Raw genomic sequence first — 16792 nt, forward strand, 5'->3', positions numbered from 1 at the left:
AAAAAGGAAATAGTGTACACCTGATGACTTTCACTCTGCTGAGGTCACAGTAATGTCTTTTGTACAAGACTGTGTGTATCCGTGTATCCGAGTGTGTGTTGATGTGTCTCGAGCTCCCGCAATGGCACAGCCATGCTATTTTAGTGTAATGCTAGTCATTTCATGCCCTGACTGGATTGCAGCAGATAGAGTTTTTGCACCAGCGAGAGGGCAGAGATTATGTGTGTGTTTATGTGTGTGAGTGTGCATGCGAGCCATTTCACGATTGTGTGTCTAAACGTGTGCTGTGGGGCAAAATGCAAGATGATAGCAAGTGAGGGGAGGAGGGGAAATCGATGTGGGGGCATTTTGAAAGCCTCAGGAGACACATGCACAGAGCAGCACAAGCTCTCGTACACGCACGCACCCTTAACGTATCCCTACCCTAACTCTGAATTTAACACATATCATAACCACCAAATAATTTGGATTTCCCTTAAGTGGACTTTAATTTCTGTGGACAGAATGATGTTTTTTCTCACAGTGACATGAGGGCCTTCTCTCTGACATTATGCACTCTCCCACCCCTCAGAAGTAGCAATAACCTAAAACCACTAGAACACATATAAAGTCTTTATTTTGACTCCACAAAGCAGTTGGGGTCAGCCTGTAGTGCTATAGTCATAGAGTGAAAGGGCAGGACAGGACATACACACGTTGAGTAACTTACTAAACTAACTAAAATAAGATGAATTTCTGTCCATTAATACACACACAGTGGTCTGTACATGGATTTTTTTTGTACACATTACAAGAACAAATACTAAAACCCCTTTAGCAAATGTTTCATATTCATTGCATGTACAAAGTAATGCGTCTTCACAGTTCTTTATTTGCAAGAGTAAATGTTGGCTAGTCATGAAACATAGGGAAGATCTGCAGCAGAAAGGCGGAGCGCCAGAATTAGATGGATGGCTTCAGACAACACTTTAATTCCTTGACTTGGTGTCTTATTTGGTGCTTGGCAGTTCGACACGGTGTGGCAGGCCAGCCACGCCAGCAGGACGAGCAAGCCTGGACTTCTCTGGGACTGAAACCTCTTTGATTCTCAAAGAAATGTAATTAGTCTTCAATAGACAGCCATGCAGCGCCAGCAACCCCCTTCATAATGAAAAAACCCAAAACAAAACTGAAGTCCAGGAATATTTTAAAAGAGCTGATCTGAACGGGAAACTTAACTTAAGCTATCGGAAAAAGGTCCAAGCAACCTGCTGTCATACATCAATCAGAAGTTTTTAAACTCTCTTCTGGAACCATCAGTTTAATTTTACTTTCATAATGTAGATCTACACTTTATGTATGCAATAGTAGGTTTGAAAAAAACAAAAACAAAAACAACAATCGATTAAACAGTTCATAAAATGTGCAACAACCAAATCTTGCAATGAAGCTATTGTCTTTTTCATCTTCTCAAGTGATTTCCAATCTTTTATCCCTGGAGACCCCCTGAAATGTCATACAGTTCTTCTATTATTTCAGTTATCTTTCATGAAGAAGAACATTTATTTTAATCACAAGATAACTACCTATCGATCCCAAGTCCAGGAATTGGACCACAGAACTGACAAAAAAAGGCCAGAGGAAACTTCTCTGGACTTGTTCTCTACACTTACATTTTTACCAGAGGAGCAGGGTGCGATTAAGCTCCAAAGAGATTCACCTCATAACACCCTCAAAGTCGCTGCTCAGGGCACTGCTTTGTGAATGTTCAGAAACTTTTAGCATGGACTTATAATACTGAACTCCAGTGACTGGTCGAGGACATTTAGAAATAAAACTCACATGTTGTTTTGCTTGTATTGTTTCGACGACAATAATTAAGCTGGAGCAGCAACCCTTTTTTTTGTCTGGACAGATGTTTTCTGGTTATAAATTCCAGGCTTTGTTGGTCATTTCTGCAGAGGATGACACTCAGAGGGAGTTTAAAGCTGCTGCACTTTTGATAAGTCAGTGACCTAATTCACTTAATCGTCCCAGGGCTTTTACCCCGCTGCGGAAAAGCAAATCACAATATGCGAGAGAAACTTTTCCCCGAGGGAATGGTCCTTAACAGACATGTTTGTGGAAATTAAGGTTCCCACAACTCCGGTGAAAAAGCTAAATTTGAATACATGGCATGTGTTGTTAAGAGTTCAGCCACAGTAGTGGAGTAGCCATAGCTTAAATGTTTGCATTTTCTGATTTTTACCTGCATTTTAACCTGCTGAACTCTTTTCACGCAAGCTCAGTTGCTTCAATATACATTTTAAAACAATGATTTGCATATTTTGACTTGTGTTTATACTAACAGTATGAATTATTTTATTAGTGCGTCACATTTTGGTTTATTATGTGCTAATTTGTGTGAGTGCTGCGAAAGACTGTTACTGAAAGGGTATAAAACTGCAAATGCTTTCTACGTGGGTGGATTTTGGTCTCTTCAACACGCAATTGTCCACACAGTTTACCCATGTCCTCACTGCGAGTGAGCGTCCATTTAGTGTGTGTGGGTGCATGTTTATGCTTGCACGTAGGGCGTGATGGAAAAGGTTACAATTCCTTTTAAGAGAGCTTTAAATGTGCATCTATTGGCACTTTTTTTTTTTTTTTTTTTTTATAATCAGAGAACTCTATGTGTGTGTGGGGGGAGTGTGAGAGAGAGAGAGAGAGAGAGAGAGAGAGAGAGAGAGAGAGAGAGAGAGAGAGAGAGAGAGAGAGAGAGAGAGAGAGGTTGTGTTTTGTCATCCTTAAAATGGGTGATTTGGTTAAACAGAGGTTCAGAATGGACATAATTATTGCACACACCAATTATCTTAAATAAATGATTGCTCGCTCTTGCAATCACACAAAACGTGCACTATAATCAGGAAGACAAATGAGTATTGGTGGTGTGTGCATGCCTTCATCGGCCTTTGGATCTGAGCGAGTCTGAGCGTGCGCGCAAAAGGTTTCACCCGATACTCTCTGGCGGACCGCCGGATTAAACCTCACACAAGACAGGATAAAGAATCAGACTAAGAAGCAGAAGAAAAGAGACAACCAGAAAGAAACAACTCTCATGCACACACAGAGTCAATTGAAAGCGCCTTACATTTAAGCTCCAAGCGAATGAAGTCGGTGTTTCCCAGATTTTCCAGGAAGACGCCATAAGGCGCGCTCGTCTTGAAATAGAAGGAGATGTCAGCGCTGGTCTCACCCTGGAAGGTGGCGAAGTGCAAGTACGATGATGGAGTGGTAAATGAAGCAGCGTTCCAGTAGTTATCTGTATGAAAAAAAAACAAAAAAAACCCAACAGAAAATAAACATCCCATGTAGATTCAACACCCACTTCACCCTGCATTAGCACTGTCGAACACATCAACACCAGTTTTGGTCTGATAAGCAGCAGGAAATTTAATCGCAGGACTGGTTTAATTTCAAATGGCCGAGCATCCATTTCCATTTCACTCAAAGGACATCCATCCATTCTGGATAAAATATGGTTATCTTAAGTCTATTGTTTAATGTGATTAATTTAATATCTCTTTGGTGAGAAAATTATTTCATCACAGATGATCTATTCCCACATTGAGTTTTTAATGTCGCCTGTAATTTCCTGTAACTTCAATATTATTTAATAAAAGTCGATCATATCTAACAGCAGAGCGAAAGAGATTTTATTCTCCTAAATGAAGACGTAGAAATGGGACAAGGGTACAACGGACAAAATGTTACGAGGATTCTGATGACTCTTCTAACGACTTCTGAATGTACTGGAACTGGAAGGAGCTAATGAAGACAAAGTGGAATCAGACTAAACAGCTGCTGATGAATTATCAGACTGTGGTTGATGAAGTGACTTCTCCGCTGTCTTCTCTCCCCTCACACGTCTGTCTCGCCGCTCGCACCCAGGAAGGATGACGGGGAGGCAGGGGAAAAAGTGGGAGGAGAATGCAGAGAGGACAAGTGAGGAGAGGAGACGGAAGAAGCGGAAAGAGGCCAGGCACGGGTGAGAGGATAGAATATTGAGGAGGGGATGGAAAATAAGAGAGTAAAGTCGTGTGGAGGGCAGATGACACCGAAAGAAAGTTGAGCTACAGGTCATTTGGAGGGTAGGAGGAGGAAGCGGAGAGTGAAAGGTAATGTGACATCAATCGGGTGAGATCTCATTTATTCCTCAGAGGATGAGATTCTGCAGTTCCCTCCCGAAAGAAGCCGTACACAGGATCATTGTGCTGTTAGACTGACTGGTGGGAGCTTTAACCTGATGGCACCCTGACACATGGAGACTTCTCTCAACGTTGGGACAAAACTGAAGGAAAATCAGGAAAATGATAGACGATTGACGGTCAGATTAAGGCTGGTTAAGTCAGATTAATAACAATTGGGCGATGCGAGTGGTAATTTAGAGCGAGTCTGCAGGAAATTATTCTCAGTCATTGCAATAACTCAAAAGGCAGCGGATAAGTTTACCTCTAATGTGATGATTTGTCGAATTGGCACGCAACTATGTGTGAAAAGAAAAAAAGGATTTTGAACACACACCTTCTTGAGAACCTTTAAATGGTTTATCTTTTTTTATTTTCTGACAGATATTTTGTTCTCACTATTAGAAACGAAATCCTTAAAAATTAGACTCTCATGCAGAAAATGCATGCTTTTTTTTCTTTTAAAGATAAATGACAAACCTTTACGCGACACTGAAATTCTCGCTGACAAATTTTTCATCCAAGCAGCTAATCGATTATTAACTCATCCCCACCCCCACCCCTACCAGTCATTTTGCCGTTGTGACCTTTTTCCCCATTTGTCTCCAAATTGTCGCCCCGTGTGTTGCACGTGTGACGGTACGTCTGCAGGTGTGTACCAGTGTCCGTGCATTTCTGTGTGACTGAGCGCCTTCTCTGGTTCAGTGTGATAAGCGTCCCGCCACAATGGCTGGGATGAGCTCCTGATTCTCCTAGTTGCCCCACATCCTGTCACCGGGAGCGAGGGCAGATAGCAGCTAAGCGCGCACACACACTAGGAGACAACCACCTACTGATGCTGTCTTTGTGATTAGTGTTTTTGAAGTTAGAACACTGTTCATTTCTCTACGGGAGGTCCGTCCAATTATTAAACAGGGTTAATTCAGGACTAAACAAGACTAAACAAGCAGAGCCCCTGGAAACAAATAATTAAGCCTTTGTTTACTCAGCTGTAAACACATGCAGGGCTTAAAGTTGGCATAATGATGGGATTTCACAAGGAATCACCAAAAATGGAACAGCGATGCTGAACACATTGAGGCATAGATGCAAAAAAGGCATAAACAAAACTAGTACTTATAGTTAGGGCTGCTCAATTAATCAAATTTTAATCGCGATTACTTCTTTGGCTCCAGACGATCTCAAAATTCATATAATCGGGGAAAAACGATTATGTTTTCGTTCTGAGCCGCGCAAGACCTCCACTCACAGGCATTCGACGACACAATGATGACACGTTTAATCCGAAAGCGCGAGCTACATGGCGGTAAGTCACTACTTTTAAATTTCCCGAAAAAGTTATGAATGTATGGTTTCTTGCGTGTGTTCACCATATATTGATGATGTAAATAACAAAATAACAGCGCGTTACACCAGTGGTTTAGGGTACGTGTCATTTTAAAGCTATCTAATGCCAACGGTGGCGAGCATTACTTAGCTTTTAAGTACTTAGCTTAGCTTAGCCACAGGACAGCCAAAGTATCAACATATAATGCAAAGCAACATGATTCATTCCTGTAGTTTATATTAGTATCTAAAGTTATTTATTTCTTGCTTTCAAAAGATGGAGTGCAGTATAACAGTTTATTTTTTACTCCTACATTCCAAGATATTTTTATATGCTTAATAGGAGTCTTTTTTTAAACATGTTCAATAAATGCTGTTCCAAAATCAAAGACATACTCGTGTAAATAATCGTGATTCCAATATTGGCCAAAATAATCGTGATTATGATTTTTCCCCCAAAATCAAGCAGCCCTACTTATAGTACAACATCCCAAAGACGCTCACAGCATAAAAAGAAAAAAAGAAGCTCGATGAATTTGGGTATTTATTTGTATGCGCTGACGGAAATCGTAAGAGCTTCAAGCAAAAGAGTAAAAAGAAGCCAGACAGAGAAATAGAAAGAAGGACACTGGGATATAGAATTACAGCTCAGAGACGAGTTTCCAGTTTGAAGGAGGGAGAGAAAATAAGAAGGAAAATACAGAGTAGTGGGAGGAAGGCAAAATTGCTGAAAAGGGATCCATAGTGTGAGAGCTAAAAAAGAACAAAGAATTAAGGGGTTGAAGGAACTGAAGTACTGAAGTGAAAACAGTGTTTGAAGAAAGAAAAAAATCAACAACTTATCAGCCAAATTGTAAACCTCTGATTGCCGTTGTGCCAAATTCACAGATGTATCTGGTTGGCGGGGCTCTGAGGCACATTGATCGCAACCATATTGAAATGTTTGTTGAACAAATGTTGCAAAAGATAGAGCATATAAATGACTGATAATGGAATATTGATAATGATACTGAAATATTATATCAAATAAAATTGATAGCAGAAGAGGGTTTGCCTATTGTTATTGTTGTGGCGAGTCTGATGTAAACATCTAAAAGCCACATCCTACATCAGAGGAGCTACTTTAGAAGACATCCAGGCCACTCGTGTTGTCTGCGCAAAGCCATTTTCTCTTATGTATTTATGTGCAGCCAACTTATGGTACATAGGACCAATAAACGACAAAGCCTTTTAGAAACGATGTCAATGGCTGGTGAAGGGCGCTGGCAGACTGCTTTCAAATGGAATCTGAAGTGGTTTTCTTGACAAGCCATTTTTCTCAGTCTAATTGGTTCTCAAGGTAGTGCCAATGTAGTGATTCTCATCTTGTTGTCACTCCTCCTGGTCGCCCTTGGTCTCAGCGTGAGGTGTGCTACTGGGTACAATCTCAGCTCAACTTCTAGTTTTCTTGACGTAGCTTTTTCTGGTAACTTTGTTAAAAGGTTTCTTTATTGTGGGTACAAGGTAATAACAAGGTGTTTCCCCTTGTGCTTTGGCTTTTAGAAGCAAGTTTTTTTTTTTCATTGTTTGGGCCGATGAAAATACCAATGGACTTAACATGACACTACTACTTAAAGAACATAACAAAAACAAACAAACCCCAATATATACTGATGGGAGAGAGCTCAATGGTCACATCAGGTGCACGTGCCAAATGGCTCTCTATAACACATATTAGCCAATCTCCGCAAACTAATGCATTCACAAAGACCTATGTGACCTGACGTTCGAACTGAGTGTAAAGAAAAGGGTGAAGAAATGCTTATTTAGGTTGTTAGTACCTAATAAGCTGGTCTGAGGATATCAAAAACTGTTGACCTCCTGGATTCTCCTGCATGCTGATCTCGAGGGATCACATGCAATGATCCAAAGAAAATAAAGTGGACTCAACAAAACACTGACACCTGAGCTGAGACATCGGTGATGCTGCCATGAAAGCTCGCAAACTCGTCTCAAAGCCATGTTGTCAGGGTTTGTAAAGAAAAACAAAATACATAATGCAACAGCTTTATTTATATATTTATTTTTGGACATTTCACTATGTTTTTTCACCAGATGGCATCAGTTAATTGGTTTTATGTTGAGATGGTAGTAATTTGTAGTAGTAATTGTTTGGTTTTGCAACGATACGTATTCTCTGTGCCACAATAAAGAACAAATTTCAAGATGAAATTGAGCTGTATGTGGCCCCTGGACAAAAATGTGTTTGAAACCCCTGTTTCAATAGGCTAGTGGGGGGATGGATAGATTGGTTGCTACTCAACGAAGGCCACAGTAACCCCCCTGCAATGACCAAGACATGCAAGAAAAACCTGTCTGAACACATATGACATAAAAGCAGTTGGGTTACAACAGCCCAAGACAATATCAGTGGGACCGCTGTCAGTCGATAACAGGAAACTGAGGCCTAAAATCAGTAAAATTTTAATTGAACAACAAAAGAATATAGAATTTATATTGTGCCACATGATGCTAAATCTTTGCTAGATTGTCGGGTTACAATTTGGATTAAAAATCCATCCATCCATCCATCCATTGTTCGAAAAGCCAGTGAGAGTGCAAAACAAACAAACTGCAGTGTAAACTTTTTTTTAATCAACTCTTATCCAGACCAGGGAATTGCACCTCACCTACCAGAGAATTGTTGCTGATTATATCCATCGCTTTATGACCACAGTGTGCCCGTCTCGGATGGTGACGACCAGCAGGATAATGTCCGACGTTACGAAACTCCAATAATCTCAAATATGGTTCCTACCACAGCCAAGCGATCTCAGAGCAATAGAGCACCTTTGGGATGCGACGATATGAGAGACCCACGCCGAGTATGTGCAGCCCACAAATTGCAGCAACTATATGATACTATCATGTTGAATTCGTGCCATTAAGAGTCACCGATGTTCTGAAAGAAATACAGTCAAACTCCATTCTAGGAAAGTGTAACTACTGTCGTGGTCATTAAATCAAAACGATATCGAGCTTGACAGTTTTGTTGCTCTTGGTTTGTGTCATAATATTCAGGAGAAAACACCAAGTCCTCCCTCTGAAACATCTTGCTGCAGATTTCTTTGCCCCACACAGAATCGTAGTTTTTGGTTGAATATCAAACCCTTTTCATCTGCATTGTTAACTGTTACATCAATAAGCAATAAAAAACAAAACTCCAGTCACACTAGTTTGATATTTTATATCTGAACCGTCTGGAACGACTTATTCGCCAACTGTTACACTTGGGATTTTGTGATAGTTTAAATTTTATAATTTCAAATAGTCTCCATTTCGCTTACAATGAATTAGGTCCCAATAATATGTTTCATAAAATGTCTCATTATGTTTTACCCTTCCAATTATTTGATAATTTCATTTAACGACATTTAAAAAAGGGTGAACTCCTTATGCTTTAACACTGAAAACCACTGGTTTAGATTTCTGTAATTCTAAATATAGGCAGCTTGCAAAAAATACATCAACTGGGAGTACGGATCACAAAAGTATTGTTCAACAGAGACTTTAACTCTTGAGCAGATTCCTGCCATGAATAGCAAATTTCATCGTTTCCATTTTTGCTGCAATCAATCAGCTCATTACATGGAACACTGTGTTACATGAGACACTGATAACAGCTGTTGACCTTTGCATTAGCCCATGAGGGCCCATGTTTGTTTTTTTTAACCATGCCCACTGAACTGTAGAGGTTGACATGATGTGCGATATATTTCGGGGTGAAGTTTTGGTCCGGAAGCCAACGAGATGATTCATCTGTCTGTGGCTGGCCAGATGGGTTATGGGCCAGCACCAACAGATGGCAAGGATGACTGACTGCACTGTCCCAGGTCATTAAAACAAACAATTTCAGGCACTGCACACCGACACAGATGTAAAACACAATACATGTGCAACCACATTAGGAAGAACCACTAGCGCTGTACAGTGTTGGTGGACAGAGGAGACCACAATAGGTTATATTAATGAGCACATCCTCACAGATGCTGCATGTAGGCACAGCGGGATGTTTAATATCCCTGTCGATTTATGACATTTAGAAACTCAGACCAACTGAGCTTATTATGCAGTTTGCTGGAACAAACATGCAATGTGTCATCCAATTTAACTTTTCCACTTATTTTACTGTGTACTTCATGCTGTTTTTTTAAGGGCTAAGAATAGGTTCATCTAATGATGAAGGCAGCAGTACCTGTATCTCAGAAGGTCTCTGACTTTTGAAGTGGCCCTCAGGACAATGCTCAGATATTATTGTTGAAAACACTTGAACATGTATAGCTCTGCAGTGCGTTGATCTGTCGCACATCAAGCATGCATTTCCTCCTCGCTTATTTTTTAATTTCCATCGAGACCTGCATTTCATCTCATTTGCGTAATTGAGCCATCTGTGGCATGTCATTTTATGGTCTAGGTACTGTATGTTCTTGGTAAATGTAGCATTTGAATCTTTAGGTAATTAGTTTGTCTGTCATTTGAGACCTGCGACGACGTTATCAATCTCACGGTGTAATTAAATTGCTTGTCACACACTTTCAGTACCAAAAACTCCAGAGCTCCGAGCTACACAAAAAGAAAGATAACACGAAACACAGAACAAAAAAAACGGATGTGATAATGTATTATTTTAATCCAAAGCACCACCATAAAAAAGCTGAAATGTCAAAGGTACACATTTTCTTTACTTAAGAAGAGGCTTTGGAAAAAAGCTGTAATACTGATTTCCCTTGATCAGATAAAAGTAAAGAAAAAGTACAGCTTAATAATGAAGCTATACCATTTAGGAGATCTTTCCACCTTCTGTTTCTCTTGAAAATGACATTTTTCTCAAGGAGACTCACGAATGGGAATTGTGTTGGTGCTCTGAATCTACTCCTCCATCTGTTATCTGATCCACTTCTTACGGCCATACAATGCAAGCTATAATTAACACTGAAGTAAGTTTTGGGGATGTAAAGAATAAAACTTACACAGATGCTCCCTGTGATTCATAATATTCACATGATATTGATGTTAAAGCATAATTAACATTGAAATCAACTTCACTTAACTAAGTAAGACCACTAAAACTACATGCTGAAATGGGTTCATGAAGTTTATTGGATTGTACCTACATATCTAATTATTACACCCTGGGTACAAGAAAACCCATTTAAAGTTGATTTTATTACGGTGTTATTCTTGTTTTTAAGTGACACCCGAGAACAAGGAACTACGATAAGCAGGAAAGCAACACATAAAAACAATTCAAACGAGGCTGGATAAACATAATCAACAGTATAGATCATTAAATGAACCATATAACCATAAAAATAATAAGCTTGAGAATTCCTAAAGGAAGTGAATGAATTGAAGCTGAGGTCCTAAATTGTGTATGTTTGGGGCATCTAAAACTTAACCTGAGAGGATTCACAAGATAGATGAGCGGTAAGGCTATTGTGATGTAAATCCACATTTAATTGGATGACATGTGTGGCACAATTTAAATGTGCGCTTTGGCAAAATGTTTAAATTAAAGACAGCCATTTGACTGTGATGTGTAGAAATAACACACATGTACAGATAAATCCATTGCATGAATGGCATAAACAAATGACAAAGAAGTGGGGATAGAAATGGTGATAAATTAATAGAAATCAATGAAAACAAATATTGACTTTTCACTGGTGAGCCATGTAAAGTTTCATTCATAGCCAGTCACGATGTTAAGCATGTTTCAGAACAAACACGTGACATCATAATAGGGGAATATATGTATGCAGCTCTGCTTCATTTGCAATCTTTTATTTTCATTTCCATTTATTAAAACGTCCAAACCCTTTTAACATCAATAAATGGGACTAATTCCTCTATGTCTGCCTGCGCCTGTATGGGCTGCTATTAAACTGGCGATGGAAATGGGCTTCATTAATGCTTGGGCACGTACACACAGAAAGTTGCACTCTTGACAGAAACGCACGCACAGAAGTGTGCGCACGCTCTCACACAAAGACACCCAAGCACCTCCTCACTAAAACTTTTCCTGACTGCTCAAGACATTAGTCATTTGCCTACGGAAACCCATTATATGGCAGCCAATCGTCATTGCTCTTACTGAGACGGAGCACCATGCACAGTATGAGAAGCATCAATCATAGACGGAGCACCTATTCACGTGTGAAATTTTTAATATACATTTAATATGCCTTAATGGGCCAATGTATAATGTATGCTCCATGTTCCAGTGTCTTGGCTGGTGCTATGGCAGCATACCTCAAAGTCATCTTCATTTTAAAAGTTTGTTAATTTGGTCACTCAATTTGAGGGAGAATAACGGCTTCTCACCCACACAAAGAGGATAACACAGTAAGACAAAGAGAATATGGCTCCATCCGACTGACAGGAGGATCCATCTTCGGTAATTGTGTTTGCCACGCTGCAACATGATAGACCCCCTCATACAAACAGATGTGATGTCATGGGTCATTAAATCATGGTTTGTTTGTATGTTGGCAGCCCTGAGATGAAGGGGCATTAGTGAGAGTGGCATCAGGTTGTTGATGAAGGGCCTCTAATGAGTGGGACACCGGCGAGGAAGAAGGGCAGGTGTTCTGTCATGTTGTGCACCCTGGACAGAACCAGGCCACATCGCGGCAGCAGAATGAATGGACGGACACACTGATGGAGATAAGATAACAGTGGAACATCGAGCACACCAGTGAAGGTATTTTTCTTATCCTTTCTTCCAACTTTAAACACAACACAGTCTCTTTATGAAACCGACTGAATGCGCTGTCCTCAGAGATTGCCTCGCTCCGTTCTATTATTCCCTTTAGCATGAAAAATGAGAAGCCAATAGATAGTTTATGAAGCATTATTATTGTAATGATCATGCTGCCTTGCACTACAGATTAAATCCATGTTTAGTTTTGCTCTCTAAAGGATATTACTTTCCAGAAAGTCTCAATGGTACTCTGTTACATTGCAAAACAGATACCAACTAATTTTTTTTTTCTGAACTCATTTAATCCATATTTCCTTAGGAGATGGAAAGAAATAGAAAGGATGCATGAGTCAGGAAAAAAACACACCAAGCCATAACTACATATATTAGGCATTCTGATTGTTTCTTCTCTCAAAGGGTTTTGGACATTTTTGAAAGTTAGAAACAAATTGAGATTCGTGAATCAGCGGTATTTCTGCTTTTCCTCCAGATGAAAATAACAACGTTGCCTTTTTAAAAGAGCTTTCATTCTTAAGTTATAATCAGAAGAAATGAGGGAAGTCAGTTATAATCACTTATAATCAAGTAAACAAAGACCTTTATTGGCTCCTGGGTGCCTCAAAATAGTTAGTACTGAGCTTGGGACCACAGAACGATTTTATTAAAACACACACACTAACCAATGACAAAAACTGTGTCATTTACTGTTCACAGTAAAACAGAAGAGAGGAAAATAGAAATGGAGGGGCGGCTTATTTAAATCAGGTTTAACGCCGTTGTCTTTGGTATTATGGACTTAGATAGATGCGATTGATGTTTTAAAATTACTTTGAGCTTGAGACTGTAAATGATCAGCTTAATTAGGACGAAAAAAACATGCTTGGATTCATCAAAAACTCCCTACAGATAAGAAGACGTTGGGTTATTGAGAAGAAGGACAGCAGAGTTGGAAAATGTACTCACAATTTTTACTTAAGTAGAAGGGCTGATGAAAAAGACTGACGATGCACCAGAAGGAACTTAAATGTTCAGAATTATCTACTTTTTTCAAATAAAAGTAAGAAAGTACTTTTTTGTTTTTTAAAGAACACTATTCGTGATTTTACATTATTAATGTCACTTGATGACTCAAATGTGTCAATTTCTGCAAATTCAGTGTGAATAACTGTATTGATCGTTCTCATGGAAATGAAGAAAATATAGATATTTATATTTAAATGTCGGGCATAAAAATGACAAAAGGTGCTACAACAATAAATAAACACGTACAGATAGTGAAAAAAAATCTAAGTAAAGCAACAAATACTTCTATCCCTGCCACCTCTGCAGGACATCAGGTCTCAACAAGTTTCCAGACCTCAGCTTGTGTAATTTCCAAGCTTCTCTTGATAATAAGATATAAATAGAGCATGGTCCCACAGAGCAAATAGTGTTCGCAGCCACCGAGTATACTTTCATAATGGCAGCTACTTATTATGGTTGTGTGGCTTTACACCATTAGGATAAGGTTTTCATTATCCATTTGACTTTTATGAGTTTGGGTGAAAGCTCAATAGGAATCAGAATGAGAAAGTTTCCATTTAGTGAGTACAATAGCGGCATGAGGAATGGGATACAATTAATCCACACTGACCTGACACAAACCCACTGCAGGAGTGCACAACGCAGGTACGATCAGGACAAAGTGAAACAGCACACACTCATGAGTTGCATGGAAAGGCGGGTGGTTGGTATCACTGTACTGCAGAATCAGTGCGTCTCCCGGCTGACCCAAAGTCCCCAAAGAGAGCGGTGTGCTAACACTGATTAGGAGAATAGACGAGAGGAAAAAGCAGCCAGACTAAACTGCCTTTCAGTGATTTCTGCAGTATCTCACGTCTGATGTTTACCTAAGAAACAACCTAAACTACAGGGACTTGACTGAACGGAATACAAGGATAAGAAGATGAGTTCACACTGTCGATGGAAAGTCTCGAAACAGAGTGCAGATACTTTTGTATGGCCACGCACACGCACACGCACACACACGCACACACACACACACACACACACACACACACACACACACACACACACACACACACACACACACACACACACACACACACACACACACACACACACACACACACACACACACACACACACACACACACACACACACACACACACACACACACACACACACGAACACACCAGTGCAAATACATGTGCCTGCAGACGTTACTGAATTCACAGAAATCCACAGAAGGACACACGCAGAATAATATTCCGCAGAGGAAGGACAGTCAAGATAAGGCAACACGTTCTCTGAAGGATTTCTACAATGTGACTGTGAGCAATGTGTTACTTTCACACTCAAGTGCAACCCCGGAATAACAATGGGCCTGATTGTACTCCGCTATGCATGAAGTGTTTTCTCGTGTTCTCTCTTACGATAGTTTTTAATTAAGACCCCATTCAAGCCATCAGCGACAGTCAAAAGAGGCTACTTTTCAAAAGTTTGGCTAACAATGTTTGACTGTATTGTACAGCCAAAGACACGCTGATAATCCTTCATTTCGACTGGGATTTGGTCTGAAACATTCAACACATTGCTCTTTAGAAAGAGAGAGAAGATAACTAAGAACAAAGCTCTTACTCTCTCTATTTGAACTTCAGTATTTGTGCAAGTTCCCGTTGTACCATACTTTAATTAATTAAAGTGATATAGCGCAGCCGGCACTTTATTGGAATTAAGTGTAGGCTTTTATTGTAGTTTTGTTGGATTACACTCTTTGGGGACAGAATATACTCTGTTGGTCTGAAAATAGGACGACTCTTCCTTTCTGGAAAAACAGGCTTTTCAGCCCAAATCTTGTTTGCTGTGATTTTGACTGTTTGTTGTAAAATAAAGATAATTAAAACACATGGAATTTAACAGCTGTCGTTATCATTTGATAAATACCGATGAGGGGGACACTGGCGCATGCACTGACACATACATGGACACATGAGTGGGGCAACTTTGCAGAACTTCTCAGATGGTTTGAGGCGACATACGGTCCAACAAACAGCCTCCAATGTCGTCAGGGTTCCCGTGACTCTCATGCTCTGGTATAACCAGCTCTTCCCACAGCACTTCACTCACACCCCCAATCCAAAGCATTAAAGGAGGAGCATTTTAAAGCCTTTGAATGGCTCGTTAATAACACCCAGCCTCCTCTGGGATGATCACCAACTCGACACCGTTCACTGGGGACATTTTACTGGCTCAGTCGGGTGCCCGTGGATTATGTCCAGCATGTTCCTTTTGTTTCTGAGGTCATCGTTATGCTTGTTCTGCATAACAACAGAGGTTCAATATTAAGCTCATAATATGAGACAACCTTTTTTCCCTTTTTTTTTCTTCCCTTCCCATACCGGTTTCTAGGAAAAATGCACCCATCTTATATTCAGACCAAGATGGTACCTCTGTGACCTCTACAATCCTGGCGGCTTCCTTGTAACCCGGTCATTGTGTTGTGCAGCAGCGATGCTTTAAATTCCTCTGGATGTGTATGACCGACTTTGCTCTGCCATAACAGCAGTTCAAGTGCAGCAGACAATGTGAGTCATGACAAACAACTTTTAAACACCTACTCTTCATATTTCCTGCAAGTGAGCATTTTTAACGCGTGTATAATATAATACTTGTCAGTGCTTAGAGCCCATTGCAGCTGTAGTGAATTGCACATTATGCAACTGCCACTTAAAATAGCCTATTCAGGTAGTAATTCAACTGTGCATAAATGGAGCCAGCTATCATTCGAAGTTTCCTGGCACTTTGCTCACCGGTGCTACCTTTCCATTTTCTTCCGCCACATTCCTGAATACATCAATAGTGATGAAGACGGCTGAAACTGACTTGGCTTCTATGCGTGTAATTTTATCCTGGCACAAAAAGAAAAGGAAAAAAAAAAAGTCTTGCGACAGTTTTGAGTTGAGCAAGGTTACAGTGCATCGAGCTTCACACACTTTGAAAACTTTGTCCCATTTCACTGACTCCGAGACCGGAAACCAGTACCTTTCAAGCACAGATCATCATGAGACAAAAGTTATACTTTCCAGCAGTGTTTCTGACTGGCTTTCCTAAACTTTAAGAGTTATAATAGGTTACAGGGAATGAAATATTCTCATGACTATGTTATTCAGTCTTTACTCTTCTTTTGAAGCTTTGAATAGGAGATGGTAGTTCTGTGGATCAGAAGGAAATATCTTAACAGACAAGAGTCTGAGTGAGGCTTCCACAACTTAGTTACATTTTTTACTAGATAGCTGCCTTTTCTCTGCAAAAATGTGTCCCGATACTTCAGATAACTTTACTCAGGATGATTGTTCAAAAGCTACTGACAATGTATTAAAGGGACTGGAGGATTTCTCTTGGCTCCACCTTTGATGAGATCCTCACTAAAGGTCACGCAGCCATACCTTTAAAACCAACTGAGAAATATTTCAATATTGAAATCACTCCTCTCCACGACTGACTTGCAGAAGGTCA

The 16792-nt window shown here is 40.0% G+C and overlaps 1 protein-coding gene across 1 annotated transcript in view; it reads right to left on the bottom strand.

Moving 5' to 3' along the window:
* The window catches only part of cntnap2a (contactin associated protein 2a), a gene marked incomplete at its 5' end in the record, with an annotated part of 327084 nt that overhangs the window by 39569 nt on the left and 270723 nt on the right, over positions 1 to 16792 (bottom strand). The window contains one exon of the mRNA XM_080515381.1: positions 3110 to 3280. Coding sequence (XP_080371507.1) covers positions 3110 to 3280 — 171 coding nt within the window. The remainder of the gene's footprint in view (positions 1 to 3109; positions 3281 to 16792) is intronic.

The sequence above is a fragment of the Blennius ocellaris genome (genome assembly GCF_963422515.1).
Source record: "Blennius ocellaris genome assembly, chromosome: 19".
In the NCBI taxonomy this organism is placed as follows: domain Eukaryota; kingdom Metazoa; phylum Chordata; class Actinopteri; order Blenniiformes; family Blenniidae; genus Blennius; species Blennius ocellaris.